The following is a 17,150-nucleotide window of genomic DNA, read 5'->3' as shown; positions in this document are numbered from 1 at the left end:
CTAGTTCAGATGGAAATGTTTTTTGTAGAACTAGAGAGTACCTTGTCCCTGTCACTGGGGAATAATAGAGCCTGTCAGCTCTATGCATCGTCTTTTCTATCTGAATGTTTCACCGTTCTGAACACACCCCTGTGTTGTTACACCTTTTTCCCCTTCCATCGCGCTCTCGTCTCATCACTCAGGGGAACTCAGTCAGCAAATTGTAGACGTTCAGCTGTAGATGAAGTACACGCATCAGTCAGTTAAGTGTAGAACCAGCTGGTAGATATCACAAGCCAGTTCAGTCAGTAAAGTGTAGGACAGTGTATATTACAGACACAGGTCGAAATGTAAGAGCTAGTAATGCAACAGCCATTCAGGTCCAGCAAAAAAAGTTAGCCAGGGTTTCTTAACATAAAGCAAACAGCCAGAATGCGCGCAGCTTGTAAGATATGAACACGTCCATCAGTCAGTCTAAAGTGTAGAGCCAAGCCTGTAGATCCACTGGCACATCAGTAGTGACCCGTAGTTATCAACGCAGATCAGTCTAAGAAAGGTGGTACGACTATATCACAGCATGTGTAAGGTAACTGAATTCACACAGCCTCGTCAGTGCAAAGTGTAAGACCTAGCCTGTAGATATTCACACAGCCATCAGTCCAGTCAAAGTGTAGACAGCTGTAGATATAACCAGCCATAGTCAGTAAAGGTGTAGACCGCTGTGAGATATACACAGCCATCATTGTTCAGTAAGTGTAGACCAGCTGGTTAGATATCAAACAGCATCAGTCAGTAAAGTGTAGACCATCGCTGTAGATATCACACAGCCATCAGTCACTAATAGTTGTACAGCTGTAGATATCAACCCAGCCATCAGTCAGTAAAGTGTAGACCAGCTGTAGATATCAACAGCATCAGTCAGTAAAGTGTAGACAGCTTGTAAGTATCACAGCGCCATCAGTCAGTGAAGTTAGCAGTGTAGTTAACACATCAGAAGAACATGTAGATATCACACAGCCATGCAGTCAGTAAAGTGTAGACCCGCTTGTAGTAAAACACGTCAGAAAGGAGACCAGTTAGACTTATCAGCTCATCATGACCTAGTTACGCACGATCAGAGTACATGTCGTTAGCAGCTAGCATTACCCCAGCAATGTGCTGTAGGTCCAGTGCGCTCCTAAGAACCAATACCCAGAGAGAACTATCCTGGATTGATAGCATGTAAACTATAGATACAAAGTTCATCACAGCCATCAATTAAGCTCGACAGACGACACAGAGTGCTGAAGTGACTAGCACCAATAAAGTGTTGTGAGGGATGCAAACTGAAATATTAACACATTTCAACTCTTATGCTGGATATGGTTACCAGCTGTCTTTCTTTTGTTTAGAACCATAACATGTGTGTGAGGTGTATATCTTTTTCTTTAAAAGTAGAAATTTGTTTAGACTACAGAAACACTTCTGTGGTGATCTGATTTAGCTCATTGCAATACAAAGGTTAACATCCTTACAGCCGAACCAGCTGTAAATTATCACATTCCATCGTTACCCATGAAGTCAAAATTCCCTTTGGATATGAATTGACATTATTACTATAGCTTCGATTCAGATAAGAGCCTATACTAGGGATGATGGTGTAAGAGCTGGATAAATGTTCCCTCTCCCACCATCACATTGGAGCTGGTTGCCTATGGTGACGCACGAGAGCATTGCAGAAATATATCCTATTTTCAAGAGATGGGTAGAGGCTAATGGTTTCCAATGAGCTCAACTGTGTGTGTGTTGTGTGTGTGTGTGTGTGTGGGTGTGTGTGTGTGTGTGGTGTGTGTGTGTGTGTGTGTGTGTGTGTGTGTGTGTGTGTGTGGTGTGTGTTGTGTGTGTGTGTGTGTGTGTGTGTGTGTGGTGTGTGTGTGTGTGTGTGTGTGTGTGTGTGTCTCTCTCGTTTGGAAGAGCATGGAGCTTGCAACGCCAGGGTTTGTGGGTTTGGTTCCATGGGGGACCAGTATGAAAAATTTTGGAAATGTATAAGACTGTCTGCTAAATAACTAAAATGCCATAGTCCTGGGTATGGACTGACCGTGGAATAGGTGGCACAACACAGGAGGTATAGGGTTTCTCATCATGGTCACTTGAAAGTACTCACCTACTGATTATTATTTATTTTTGTTTAACTTTATTTTGTGATTGAGGACATGGGTGGCCCAATGCTGAGCACTCACTATCAAGTATTTCTTAAATCGATCAGACTATATCTCATTCTCACACTCTATTTTTACTTCAATCTGCCAAGAAGCTGCAGAGTCTAAATCCAGTGTGCATGTGGAGCAGAGATAAAGCTGCTCACATCAAACCAAGAGAACTGCCTGGATCTCCTCAGCCTTCTCTCAGCCTTTCCTTTTCCCTGCCTACTGATGTTCAACATAGGGAGAGGGAATTAAAAGAGGAGATGTGACATAAAAAAATGAGGGAGAGAGAGGGATGGATGGGGGAGAGTAGAGAGGGAGAGAGAGAGAGAGAATGGATGGGGAGAATGAGAGGGAGAGAGAGAGAGAGAGAGAGAGACGAGAGAGAGAGAGAGAGAGAGAGAGAGAGGAGGAGAGAGAGGAGAGAGAGAGAGAGAGGAGATGGATGGATGATGGATGAGGGGAGAATGAGAGGGAGAGAGAGAGATGGATGGGGGAGAATGAAAGGAGAGAGAGATGATGGGGTAAGAGGGGAATTCTAAGAGGGAGAGAGAGAGAGAGAGAGAGAGAGAGAGAGAGTTTTGAGTTTGAAAGAGAGTGAGAAAGGGAGATTAAAGGAGAGAAAGCTGCAGCTGGCAGACAGATCACCTGACAGACAGAACACCTGACAGCCTGACACAGCCTGACACACCTTGACGACACATCTTCACACACCTTGACATTGTGACACACCCTGACCTAGGATCTGACTGATGCCGTACCATGGCATTGATCGTTAGGCTACTGTTACTAATGGGCAGTTAGTATTAGTAAGTTAGTGGGTTATGACTATGTTAAAAATGTAGGGGAGTACATTAAACCAATGTCATACTCTATGTCAGTACTTTTTGCTTATGTTTTTTTGGTAGCACCAAGGGACTTGCTAAAACACATTTAGTGGAGGGGCAGGCAGTGATTGGCTCTGTGTGTGTGTTTGTGTAAGTCACACCGTCCTCGGTTTCTGCAGTGGGATGTGGTTGTGAATGAATGAATGCCCACAGCTGTCTGTGACATGGCCAGCTCTGCAGGAGGCATGTAATGAATGTCATTACTGCACAACTCAGACGTGATCTGCACTCATTTAGACCCATTTAGAGATCCAGATCTGGTTTCCTGCCAATCGGCCATCTTGGTTTACTATCGCTATAAAATGGAAGATTCCGTTCAAAAACGGGTCAGGCAAAATGTCTGGTTTCAGCACATAATTTCCCTAGTTCTTGGAATGGCTAAGAACAGAGATTAAATAGTGAAGCTGAAACTTTGGAATTACTCTGGATTCTAGACTATTTTTTTAAGCCTTGTGTTTGCACATGTGTTTATTCACTAGTTGCCATATCCACCCAAAAACAAACAACCACAGCATGTTTCATAGAACAATGAGTTTCAGCCAGAGGGGGATCCACATTAGTAATACCAGATAACTCATCTGAGAATAATAGCTGATGATTCACATGCAAGTCGATACTCATCACAGCTACCCTAAAGGAATACTGCAGGACATTATTGTCCGTGTACTCTCTACTCAGCAGAAAGGTTTTAACAAAATCCAGATACGTCTCAGCAGAATCAGCCTGAGATGGTTGCTGCATGAAGCATGAAGCCCTGACAGACCCATGAAGCCCTAACAGACCCAAGAAGCCCTAACAGATCCATGAAGCCCTGACAGACCCAAGAAGCCCTAACAGACCCATGAAGCCCTGACAAACCCATGAAGCCCTAACAGATCCATGAAGCCCTGACATATCCATGAAGCCCTGACAGACCCATGAAGCCCTAAAGATCCATGAAGCACATGACAGATCATGAAGCCTGATCAGACCATGAGCCTAACAGATCATGAAGCCCTGACAGACCATGAAGCCTAACAGACCCATGAAGCCCTGACAGACCCATGAGCCCTAACAGACCATGAAGCCTGAAAGACCCATGAAGCCCTACAGATCCTGAAAGCACTGACAGACCCATGAAGCCCTGAACAGACCATGAACGACCCAAGAAGCCCTAACAGACCATGAAGCTGACAGACCCATCCAGGAAAAAAGATCACTAGACAGACTGCTGAGGAAGCACTATGAGAGGGCTACTCCAAGACAAGTGCCAATCAAGCCATTTTTTACCCACAAAAATGGTTGATGATTGCTTTATGACATACTGTATGTTGTAGGATCGATTTGGTCCAAAGAACAAGTGACCACAACTATCCATAGTATTCACAAGAACCACATTAAAGATCATTTAACAATAGGATGCAAAGTGAGTGTTACTGCAGAACTGTTACTAGCAGCTTCACAACAACCAGAGTAGGAGACCCACGCACCCAACCCCGACGACAAGTAGGGAACCCCCACCACACCACACGACCAGAGTAGGAGAACCCCACAACCCACACCAACCAGAGTAGGAGAACCCACACACACCACACCACGACCAGAGTAGGAGAACCCCACCACACCCACGACCAGAGTAGAGCCCACCACACCCACACCCACGACCAGAGTAGGAGAACCCCACACACCCACACCCAGACCAGAGTAGGAGAACCCCACACCCACACCCACGACAGAGTAGGAGAACCCCCACCACACCACGACCAGAGTAGGAGAACCCCCCCACACCCACGACCAGAGTAGGAAACCCCCCCACACCCCACGCCAGAGTGGAGAAAACCCCCCCCACCACACACACCACGACCAAGAGTAGGAGAAACCCCCACACCAGACCAGGTAGGAGATGCCCACCATGAGAGTAGGGGAACCCCCCCCCCCACACACACACCATGACGCAGAGTAGGAGAACCCCCCACACCCACGACCAAAGTAGGAGATGCCCCACCATGACCAGAGTAGGAGAACCCCCCACAACCAGAATAGGAGAACCCTGAGTTAGACAACAGAATAGACCACAGGTGTCGAACTCATTCCATGGAGGTCCAAGTATTTAGTTGATCAATAAGGTCACTGATTGGTTAGAAACTCCCCTCACCTGTTTTTTCTAAGTCTTAATTGGACACTCTGCCATCTATGGAATGAGTTGACAGCCCTGGTATAGACTCTTACCCATTGGCCAGGTTGTCGTCGTCATCCTCTGGCATGCTCTTGCCCAGCAGGTCGATGTCGCTCAGGTAACCAGACTTGAGGTCCGCATCATCCACATCCAACCCTTCGATGAGCTCCATTCGGGAGGAGTGGCTGAAACGGCTGGAGACTCGGGCGGGCATTGTGTGGGCTGTGTACTGGGAACCGGCCTTGCCCCCCTGGTACCCACCGCTGCCCGTGGAAGAAGGAGCGTCTCCAGCCTGCATCCGGGGGCTGGATTGGCCGTGACGCCAGGAGAGAGGAGAGGAGCGGTTGGACTGACTGGACATGCTGCGGCCGTTCGTCTCGTCACTGTCGTAGCAAACAGTACTGCTGTCCAGACAGCTGGGGAGAGAAGACGAGGGAGAGGTTTAAAGTATTGTAGAAATCGAATGGATGAGAGAGGACAGAAAGGGAAGGAAAATGTAGAGTTTGAGGGACTATGATATTATTATTATATTATTATAGAGAGAAAAAATTCTAGAGAGAAAAGCTACTTTTTCTATATTTTCCCTCTCTGTCAGTCGGCATTTAAAGGAATCCATCCAGCCATTTAGTCTCTGCTGACCTAGATACAACTGTAACATTCACTCTCAGCCTTCAGCCACCACAGCAAAGATGTATGACATCTCAGAACTCAGGGGCAAGTCACTAGCTACAATGTAAGGATGTATTATTATTGCGTGAAAAGAGAAGAGTCTAGTTTCTCCCCTCTCTCCCTTTGACAGGATCATTCATAACCCTCAGCATATGTTCGTTCACAACATCATTACCAGCTGGGATTTACAGACCTAAGGCAATCAGTGCATAATCACACAACCCAACTGAAAAAATGTATGATTGCTCAAGCGGGCCAGGACTTTTTCATGACTACTTTGGACCAGTGTCAGCTAGTGAAAGGTGAGCCAATGTGTACATGTAGAGAGAGAGCTCAGACTAGACAGTAGTTCTAGATTAGAGACTCGTTCTAGTTTAGATTAGAGAGTAGCTCTCGTTTAGATTAGAGACTAGTTCTAGTTTAGATTAGAGACTAGTTCTAGTTTAGATTAGAGAATAGTTATTGTTTAGAGACCAGTTCTAGTTTAGATTAAAAAGTAGTTCTAGTCTAGACTAGAGAGTAGTTTCTTCTGAGTCTGGCCATTACATAATCATATGCACCAACCAGCCCAGATGAATAATGCAATGCCTGCCTGAGACCATGTGGGTGTTTTTTCCTCCTGCTATTTCTGTACTTCTGTAGATGGATAATGAATCAATAGACACTGTTAATTCTTTAGAGTCTAAGGGGGGSSGGGGGGGGGGGGGGTTCTAAACTAACATACAGTTGACTTTTTACACATTTTGTTACGTTACAGCCTTATTCTAAAATTGATTCAATTAAATGGTTTCCTCATCAATCACCATCAAGGTTTTAAGAAATGTTTGCAAATTTATAAACGATACGTGAACAGAAATACCTTATTTACATAAATATTCAGACACTTTGCTATAAGACTCGAAATTGAGCTCATGTGCATCCTGTTTCCATTGTTCATCCTTGAGATGTTTCTACAATTTTATTGGAGTCCACGTGTGTTAAAATCAATTGATTGTACATGATTTGGAAAGGCACACACCTGTCTATATAAAGGTCCCACAGTTGACAGTGTATGTCAGAGCAAAAACCAAGACATGAGGTCGAAGGAATTGTCCGTAGTGATCCAAGATGGGATTGTGGCGAGGCACAGATCTGGGAAGGGTACCAAAACATTTCTGCAGCATTGAAGCTAAATTAAATTAATTGGATCTGGGGAAGGGGGACCCTGGTACGCTGGGGAAGGGTACAAAAAAATGTCTGCAGCATTGAAGGTCCACAAGAACACATTGGCCTCCATCATTCTAAAATGGAAGAAGTTTAGAACCACCAAGACTCTTTCTAGAGCTGGCCGCCTGGCCAAACTGAGCAATCAGGGGAGAAGGGCCTTGGTCAGGGAGGTGACCAAGAGCCAGATGGTCACTCTGACAGAGCTCCAGAGTTCCTCTGTGGAGATGGGAGAACTTTCCAGAAGGACAACCAGCTCTGCAGGACTCCACCAATCAGGCCTTAATGGTAGCGGCCAGACAAAAGCCACTCCTCAGTAAAAGGCACATGACAGCCCACTTGGAGTTTGCCAAAAGCCACCTAAAGGACTCTCAGACCATGAGAAACAAGATTCTCTGGCCTGAATGCCAAGTGTCAAGTCTGGAGGAAACCTGGCACCATCCCTACGGTGAAGCACGGTGGTGGCAGCTGGGAGACTAGTCAGGATCAAGGGAAAGATGAACAAAGTAATGTACAGAAAGATCCTTGATGGAAACCTGCTCCAGAGTGCTCAGGAGCTCAGACAGGGCCGAAGGTTCACCTTCCAACAGGACAACGACCCTAAGCACACAAGCAAGTCAACGCAGGAGTGGCTTCGGGACAAGTCTCTGAATGTCATTGAGTGATCCAGCTAGTGCCCAGACTTGAACCCAATCGAATATCTCTGGAGAGACCTGAAAATAGCTGTGCAGCGACGCTCCCCAACCTGACAGATCTTGAGAGGATCTGCAGAGAAGAATGGGTGAAACTCCCCAAATACAGGTGTGCCAAGTATGTAGCGTCATAACCAAGAAGACTTGAGGCTGTAATCGCTGCCAAAGGTGCTTCAACAAAGTGCTGAGTAAAAGGTCTGAATACTTATGTAAATGTAATATTTAAGTTTTTATTGTTAATACATTTGCAAAAAATTCTAAAAACCTGTTTTTGCTTTGTCATTATGGGTTATTGTGTGCAGATTGATGAGAAAAAAGTTTTTAATACATTTTAGAAGAAGGCTGTAACTAACACTGTGGAAAAAGTCAAGGGTTCTGAATACTTTCCGAATGCACTGTATGTAATCGTTTTAAGATGGTCAAACTAGTGATCATTTAGCTATTAGATTTTTAGGACCCCTTTAATTAAGGTATCCCCAAAAAATATTACACAATTATTTGATAAATCTTACATTTTGGCCTTTACTACTAAAGCATACAGTTGAAGAATGAAGTTTACATCACCTTAACCAAATACATTTAAACTCAGATTTTCACAATTCCTGACATTTAATCCTAGTAAGAATTCTCTCCCTGGTCAGTTAGGATCACCACTTTATTTTAAGAATGTGAAATGTCAGAATAATAGTAGAGAGAATGATTTATTTAAGCTTTAATTTCTTTCGTCACATTCCCAGTGGGTCAGAAGTTTACATACACTCAATTAGTATTTGGTAGCATTGCCTTTAAATTGTTTAACTTGGGTCAAACGTTTCCGGTAGCCTTCCACAAGCTTCCCACAATAAGTTGGATGAATGTTGGCCCATTCCTCCTGACAGAGGTGGTGTAACTGAGTCAGGTATCTAGGCCTCCTTGCTCGCACACGCTTTTTCAGTTCTGCCCACAAATTCTCTATAGGATTGAGGTCAGGGCTCGGTGATGGCCACTCCAATACCTTGACTTTGTTGTCCTTAAGCCATTTTGCCACAACTTTGGAAGTTTACTTGGGGTCATTGTCCATTTGTAAGACCCATTTGCCACCTAGCTTTAACTTCCTATCTGATGTCTTGAGATGTTGCTTCAATATATCCACATAATTTTCCTGCCTCATGATGCCATCTATTTGGTGAAGTGCATCAGTCCCTCCTGCAGCAACGCACCCCCACAACATGATGCTGCCACCACCGTTCTTCACGGTTGGGATGGTGTTCTTCGGACTGCAAGCCTCACCCTTTTTCCTCCAAACATAACGATGGTAATTACGGCTAAACAGTTCTATTTTTGTTTCATCAGACCAGAGGACATTTCTCCAAAAAGTACGATCTTTGTCCACATGTGCAGTTGCAAACCGTAGTCTGGCTTTTATGATGGTTTTGGAGCAGTGGCTTCTCCCTTGCTGAGCGACCTTTCAGGTTATGCCGATATATGACTCGTTTTACTGTGGATATAGATACTTTTGCACCTGTTTCCTCCAGCATCTTCACAAGGTCCTTTGCTGTTGTTCTGGCATTGATTTGCACGTTTCGCACCAAAGTACGTTCATCTCTAGGAGACAGAACGCGTCTCCTTCCTGAGCGGTATGACGGCTGCGTGGTCCCATGGTATTTATACTTGCATACTATTGTTTGTACAGATGAACGTGGTACCTTCAGGCATTTGGAAATTGCTCCCAAGGATGAACCAGACTTGTGGAGGTCTACACTTTTTTTTCTGTCTTGGCTGATTTCTTTTGATTTTCCCATGATGTCAAGTAAAGACGCACTGAGTTTGAAGGTAGGCCTTGAAATACATCTACAGGTACACCTCCAATTGACTCAAATGATGTCAATTAGCCTATCAGAAGCTTCTAAAGCCATGACATCATTTTCTGGAATTTTCCAAGCTGTTTAAAGGCACAGTCAACTTAGTGTATGTAAACTTCTGACCCACTGGAATTGTGATACAGTGAATTATATGTGAAATAATCTGTCTGTAAACAACTGTTGGAGAAATGACTTGTGTCAACTGTATAGAAACACATTGAATAACACATGGCAAAAAAAGAAATGTTAAAAAAATCATAAGAAACAAAGTGTCTGAAGTGAAGTGTCTGTCCTAAATCTAGGAGATATAAAAAAAAAAACTCAGGGCATTATTTTATTTTCATATTTTACACACTTCTAACCCCTTTTTGGGTCGGCACAAAACTACCTTCGTACTTCCATTGGTTTTTGTAAACCGGTACCAGTTACCTTCAGACAAGTCTCCTGACACTTGTGGTCGTAGATCACAACGGAGGACACCATAGCGTTCATGACAATCTCCCCTTTCCACAGTGGGGTCCCATTAGTTTGTGATAGAGACAGTAAGCAGCAGACAAAATGGCAGGCATACAGGCTTTGAATGCAGAATGACTTTTTGTTAACAAATGTTTCGGTTTCTCCCAGTTTTTTCGGTATCCTGTGGGGCTAAACTCTGGTGTTTTTTGTTATTGTTTGTGTCTCACAGTGATAGAGACAGTCTGAAACGTGTACCGAACATGACGGTCTTGAAAAATAAAGTCTGTTTGAGAGGGATTGACAGAACATGTTAGCCCAAACGGTTCGGACGCTACCAAACAGAAGTTGGCACATCCACGGTACCGACTTCAGATGAGTCTCCTGACACTTGTGGGGGTCGTAGAGCAAAACAGAGGATGCCGCCATTGTGTTCATGAGTGTCTCCCCTTTCCATAATAAACTAACAGATTTGTAGGAATATTTTTTTGTTATGTAATTTAGATTGACGAACCGGTGCATCAATCGATTCTAGGGGGTTAAAACATTCTCTGGTACATTTGTATACTTTTTACCTAGTACTTCTGAAAGTAGTGCCCACAAGCCAAAAGTGGTCCCAGACAATTGCAAACTACGTTACATACAGTATGTGCAGATATGTGAAGCACATCTTGGCTCTCTGTCTCTTTTGCTCTGCTGTTTGTGCATCTTGCTAGCTGTCACTTAAATGGCGAGGGGCTGAAGCTCATTGGCTAGAACTCTGATTGCTACGCGGCTGGCCCACATGGGGGGGGGAAATGGAAAAATGGCACAGCACAGTTTCCAGAAAAACAATCTCTTTCAAACTAGGGATTTCATGGCTAATTGAGGTAAAACAGTCATTCTGCTCATAGATTATGCATGTATGAAATACACAAAGCATAAGGTTTAAAAAAGACAGCCCAAGTCTCACAATGCTTCGGGTGGAATGATAAACTATCGCACAGTAGTACGGTACTTCCTTGAGAGTTTTGAAATGTAGCTTCAATTGAGATAGTTTAAACGTATAGATGCACATCAAACGATTCCATACATTAGGGTATATGTTTGGGAGTTATGACAGGGAGCTGAACTATTAAAGTCATTAGAAGATAATGATTTACTAGTAGCACTGAATGTGGATGTTACCTAAAGTAGATTTTGATCAGTGCCTAGAAGTTCGGTGGCCAAGGTCAAAGTGTTTGTGTAAAGTTACTGAACAGTCTGTCAGTCTCCAGAGGCCAGGGCTATGGCAATTCAGAGCTCATGTCTGGGATGGAATCCCCTGGCACATCAACAGTACACACCTCACAGAGAGACCTAAAGGCAAGGAACATTGGTAGGCAGAGCACATACTGTTGCGCTGGGGATAAGCAGCAGCCAAAATGGCAGGCACACAGGCTTTGAATGCTGAATGACTTTTTGGTAACAAATGTTTCGGTTTCTGCCAGTTTTTTCGGTATCCTGTGGGGCTAAACTCTGGTGTTTTTTGTTATTGTGTGTGTCTCACAGTGATAGAGACAGTCTGAAACATGTACCGAACATGACGGTCTTGAAAAATAAAGTCTGTTTGAGAGGGATTGACAGAACATGTTTACCAGGTGGCAGGTTGCCAAGATGACAGAGGATGAGAGTTAACATTGAGTGTAAACATTGATTACATGTGTACTCCATCAATCTGTCCATTGTGTTTCATGTGTGTATGAGTATATTACATGTCTCAAACAAATCCACAGCTTTCTTCTAAGTTTACACGCATATCTACTTGTGATCAATGAAACTATTATATATATATACCGCTGACTGACAGGTAATGTGTGGGTGGGAAGTAACGTTTGAGCAGATGGAAAGAGATGGAAACAGATGGAAAGAAAGAGAATGCTCTTTAACATTATGCCCCACTCACACCAGTACATAACATCAGAAACACCCCAGTATGTACTGTCTATTATAAACTGGGTGGTTGGAGCCCTGAATGCTGATTGGCTGAAAGCTGTGGTATATCAGACCGTATACCACAGGTATGACAAAACATGTATTTTACAGCTCTAATTACGTTGGTACCCAGTTTATAATAGCAATACGGCAGCTTGGGTGTTTGTGGTATATTGCCAATATACCACGGCTAAGGGCTGTATCCAGGAACTCTGCGTTGCGTTGTGCGTAAGAACAGCCCTTAGCCATGGTATATTAGCCATGTACCACACCCCCTTGGGCCTTATTGCTTAACTATAATCTATGAACTTAGTGTATGGTAATGTACTCACCCATGGCTGAGTTGGGCTCCCCGGAGACTGGACATGGTATCTTCCAGGTTCTGTCTGAGGTCAAGGACGTTCTGCACCGTACGTTTCCTCTGAGACTCTGGGTCTGTGGGGACATAACATCAATCACTATGGTGAGACTCTGGGTCTGTGGGGACATAACATCAATCACTATGGTGAGACTCTGGGTCTGTGGGGACATCACATCAGCCACTATGGTGAGACTCTGGGTCTGTGGGGACATCACACCAGTCACTATGGTGAGACTCTAGGTCTGTGGGGACATCACATCAGTCACTATGGTGAGACTCTGGGTCTGTGGGGACATTACATCAGTCACTATGGTGAGACTCTGGGTCTGTGGGACATCACACCAGTCACTATGGTGAGACTCTGGGTCTGTTGGGACATTACATCAGTCACTTATGGTGAGACTCTGGTCTGTGGGGACATTACTCCATCACTATGGTGAGACTCTGGGTCTTGTGGGGACATTACATCATCACTATGGTGAGACTCTGGGTCTGTTGGTCATTACATCAGTCACTATGGTAGACTCTGGGTCTGTGGGGACCTCACCCCAGTCACTATGGTGAGACTCTGGGTCTGTGGGGACATTACATCAGTCACTATGGTGAGACTCTGGGTCTGTGGGGACATTACATCAGTCACTATGGTGAGACTCTGGGTCTGTGGGGACCTCACCCCAGTCACTATGGTGAGACTCTGGGTCTGTGGGGACCTTCACCCCAGTCACTATGGTGAGACTCTGGGTCTGTGGGGCATAACATCAGTCACTTATGGTGAGACTCTGGGTCTGTGGGGACATTACATCAGTCACTATGGGTGAGACTCTGGGTCTGTGGGACATTACACCAGTCACTATGGTGAGACTCTGGGTCTGTGGGACATTAACATCACAGTCACTATGGTGAGACTCTGGGTCTGTGGGGACATTACATCAGTCACTATTGGTGAGACTTTTCTCTCTTGGTCTTGGGGACATCACACCAGTCACTATGGTGAGACTCTGGGTCTGTGGGGACATCACACCAGTCACTATGGTGAGACTCTGGGTCTGTGGGGACTCACACCAGTCACTATGGTGAGACTCTGGGTCTGTGGGGACATCACACCAGTCACTATGGTGAGACTCTGGGTCTGTGGGGACATCACACCAGTCACTATGGTCAGATACAAAATGGGATAACTGTTGTGGGATAACTGTTGTGTCTTTATACCTTGAGATATCCCAAATATTCGAGTTCCAGTTATTGAATATATTAAACATAACTTTGATTTCCCAAAGATTGAATTAGACTGTACTGAATAAATGGTACTCATTAAAAGCATAACCCATCAGAGTCTAAGCCCTGTCTTAGCCAGGGTAAGGGTGGGGTTCTTCTAAGCAATATGGAATTGATTTAAGAAGGTCATACCAAGGATAATTTAGCTATTTGATTTTTTAAATATTTTCTTTGAATTTTAAGACCCCCTTGTTCTGAAGTGTCTGTCTTATATGTGAAATGTATTTAACCCAACATTTTTGGCAATAAAAAGTCTCCATACAGTTCATTCAGAAAGTATTCAGACCCCTTGACTATTTCCACATTTTGGAAGCGATTACAGCATCGAGTCTTCTTGGGTATGACGCTACAAGGTTGGCACACCTGTATTTGGTGTCAGGTTGGATTGGGAGCGTCGCTGCACAGCTATTTACAGATCTCTCCAGAGATGTTCGATCAGGTTCAAGTACAGGCTCTGGCTGGGTCACTCAAGGACATTCAGACACCTGTCCTGAAGCCACTCCTGCATTGTCTTGGCGGTGTGCTTACGGTCGTTGTCCTGTTGGAAGGTGAACCTTCGCCACAGTTTGAGGCCATGAACGCTCTGGAGCGGGTTTTCATCAAGGATCTATCTGTACTTTGCTCCATTCATCTTTCCCTTGATCCTGACTAGACTCCCAGTCCCTGCCGCTGAAAACATCCCACCATACTTGACCGTAGGGATGGTGCCAGGTTTCCTCCAGACGTGACGCTTGGCATTCAGGCCAAAGAGTTCAATCTTGGTTTCATCAGACCAGAGAATCTTGTTTCTCGTGGTCTGAGATTTCCTTAGGTGCCTTTTGGCAAACTCCAAGTGGAGTGTCTTGTGCCTTTTACTGAGGAGTGGCTTCCATCTGGCCACTCTACCATAAAGGCCTGATTGGTGGAGTGCTGCAGGGCTGGTTGTCCTTCTGGAAGGTTCTCCCATCTCCACAGAGGAACTCTGGAGCTCTGTCAGAGTGAACATCAGGTTCTTGGTCACCTCCCTGACCAAGGACCTTCTCCTACAATTGCTCAGTTTGGCAGGGCGACCAGCTCTAGAAAGAGTCTTGGTGGTTCCAAACTTCTTCCATTTAAGAATGATGGAGGCCACTGTGTTCTTGGGGACCTTCAATGCCGCAGACATTTTTTGGTACCCTTCTCCAGGGTACCAGGGTCCCCCTTCCCCTGATCCAATCTCAGTGCTACAGGTGTCACTACAGACACAGCCTGGATTCAAACCAGAGTATCACAAATGGCCGTGATTGGGAGTCCCATTGGGCGGCGCACAATTGGCACAGCGTCGTCCGGGTTTGGCCGGTGTAGGCCGTCATTGTAAATAAGAATTTGTTCTTAATTGACTTGCCTAGTTGAAGAAAGGTTATATAAAAAATAAAATAGGTCAGATTTGCCAAATGGAGGGCGAGGGACAGCTTTCTATGCGTCTCTGTGTGTGGAGTAAAGGTGGTCTAGAGTTTTTTTCCATCTGGTTGCACGTGACATTCTGGTGGCAATGAGGTTAAATGGATTTAACTCCCCAGCCACACAGAGCGTCGCTCCTGGATGAGCATTTTCTTGTTTGCTTATGGCCTTATACAGCTCGTTTAGTGCGGTCTTTTATTGCCAGCATCAGTATGTGGTGGTAAATAGAAGGCTTCGAATAATATAGATGTGAACTTTCTTGGTAGATAGTGTGGTCTACAGCTTATAATGAGATTTTCTATCAGGCGATCAATACCTCGAGACTTATTTAATATTAGACATCGGGCACCAGCAGATATTGACAAATAGACACACACCCCCGCCCCTCGTCTTACCAGACGTAGCTGCTCTGTCCTGCCGATGCACGGAAAACCCAGCCAGCTCTATATTATCTATGTCGTCGTTCAGCCACGTCTCGGTGAAACATAAGATATTACAGTTTGCAATGTCCTGTTGGTAGGATAGTCTTAATCGTAGATCGTCCAGTTTATTTTCCAATGATTGCACGTTGGCCAATAATATGGAGTTAGTGGTGGTTTACCTACTCGCCGGCGAATTCGCATGCAGATGACAAGCATTTTTGCTACACCACAAGCATTTCGCTACACTCGCATTAACATCTGCTAACCATGTGTATGTGACCAATCAAATTTGATTTGATTTGATTTGAGTCTTGTCTTGACAAAGCAGTATATCCTTCGCATCGGACTCATTAAAGAAAAGATCTTTGTCCATTTCGAGGTGAGTAATCTCTGTTTTGATGTCCAGAAGGTCTTTTCGGTCATAAGCAGCAACATTATGTACAAAATGAGTTACAAACAATGCGAGAAAAAAAAAAAAATAGCACAGTTGGTTAGGAGCCCGTAAAACGGCTGCCACCCCCTTCGTCGTCATTCTCACCATGGCAACGATGCTCTAATCCCCCTACAGGATCCTGACATGGTACAGCCCTAACTGTGGAACACCCCTCTTTTGGATCCTGAATGGCACAGCCCTAACTGTGAAACACTGATGACTGGGTGAACTCCAACCTCTATAGCAGGATTCCCCAAAAACCTACAGACACTAGGCCTTCCATGGAATGAGTTTGATATCCCTGCTCTATAGCCTCCCAAAAGGTTAAACACATTCTCCAGGATGTGTGTGCATGTTCCTGCATACATTTAGGCAATTATTTTATCATAACACAATAAACATTTCACACAAGTGTTCAGTCACCCCCACTGCCCATCTACACACGCATGCACTCACTCACACACTCTAACAATAATCCATAGTAAATTATAGCAAAACAAAGGGAGATTGGGAACTGCATGGGCAGTGGGCAAGACATGATCATCCTATCCTAAATCAATAACACGGAGATGTCTCATTTGTTAAAATTAATGACTGGATTTGTCTTTGACTAAGATAGTGAAGAGGAGACATGTCGTTTTCTACTATACAGTAAAATAGCTACAGGCAAAACCCCACGACAGTTGAAAAAATGATAATCTATTGAATTAATTGGAGGTGTTGGCTGAGAGTCAACCATAGTAGAGGATATGCATCTCAAATAATGGGCCATATACCGTATTCATTAGTTCTTCACTCTGAGCAGAGTGCTAATTACACTATGATTGCACGCATGCACAATTTCCTTTATGGGCCTAATGGTAAAAATGAATTACCTTTTATTATCTGATTGCCTTCAAAAACTAGGCTGCCTGGTGCATGTTTGTCTACCACAAAATAATTCCAGCATTCAAATTAATGGATAATATCAACTGTTACAAAACACCAAAAAGTGTGCTTAATGACATTCGCCTAATGCCATTGATTAGACCTACATTAATTGATGCGTCTTGCTAAAAAATTGCCATTTTTTTTTGCCTGAAAAGTAGGGACTCATGAAATGGGTCTGAAACTGTCCCAGGAAAAACAGTATGGTCACCATAACACACACAGTCAATGTAATAGACTAGGCTACATGACAATGTGTATCATCATGGACTTCAAACAGGCCTACCTGTATCCA

At 44.3% G+C, this 17,150-nt stretch overlaps 1 protein-coding gene across 13 annotated transcripts in view; it reads right to left on the bottom strand.

The window, feature by feature from the left end:
- Window positions 1-17,150, bottom strand: part of LOC111970716 (neuron navigator 1) — a 127,837-nt gene that overhangs the window by 73,216 nt on the left and 37,471 nt on the right. For all 13 annotated transcript variants that reach the window (XM_070446004.1, XM_070446015.1, XM_070446027.1 and 10 more), the window contains 2 exons: window positions 12,351-12,453; window positions 5,261-5,623 (listed from right to left, as the gene is read on the bottom strand). In XM_070446004.1, the coding sequence (XP_070302105.1) occupies window positions 5,261-5,623; window positions 12,351-12,453 (466 nt within the window). The remainder of the gene's footprint in view (window positions 1-5,260; window positions 5,624-12,350; window positions 12,454-17,150) is intronic.

The sequence above is a fragment of the Salvelinus sp. IW2-2015 genome, linkage group LG1, assembly GCF_002910315.2.
Source record: "Salvelinus sp. IW2-2015 linkage group LG1, ASM291031v2, whole genome shotgun sequence".
Classification (NCBI taxonomy): Eukaryota; Metazoa; Chordata; class Actinopteri; order Salmoniformes; family Salmonidae; genus Salvelinus; species Salvelinus sp. IW2-2015.
This window is presented reverse-complemented; position numbering and strand designations above follow the sequence as displayed.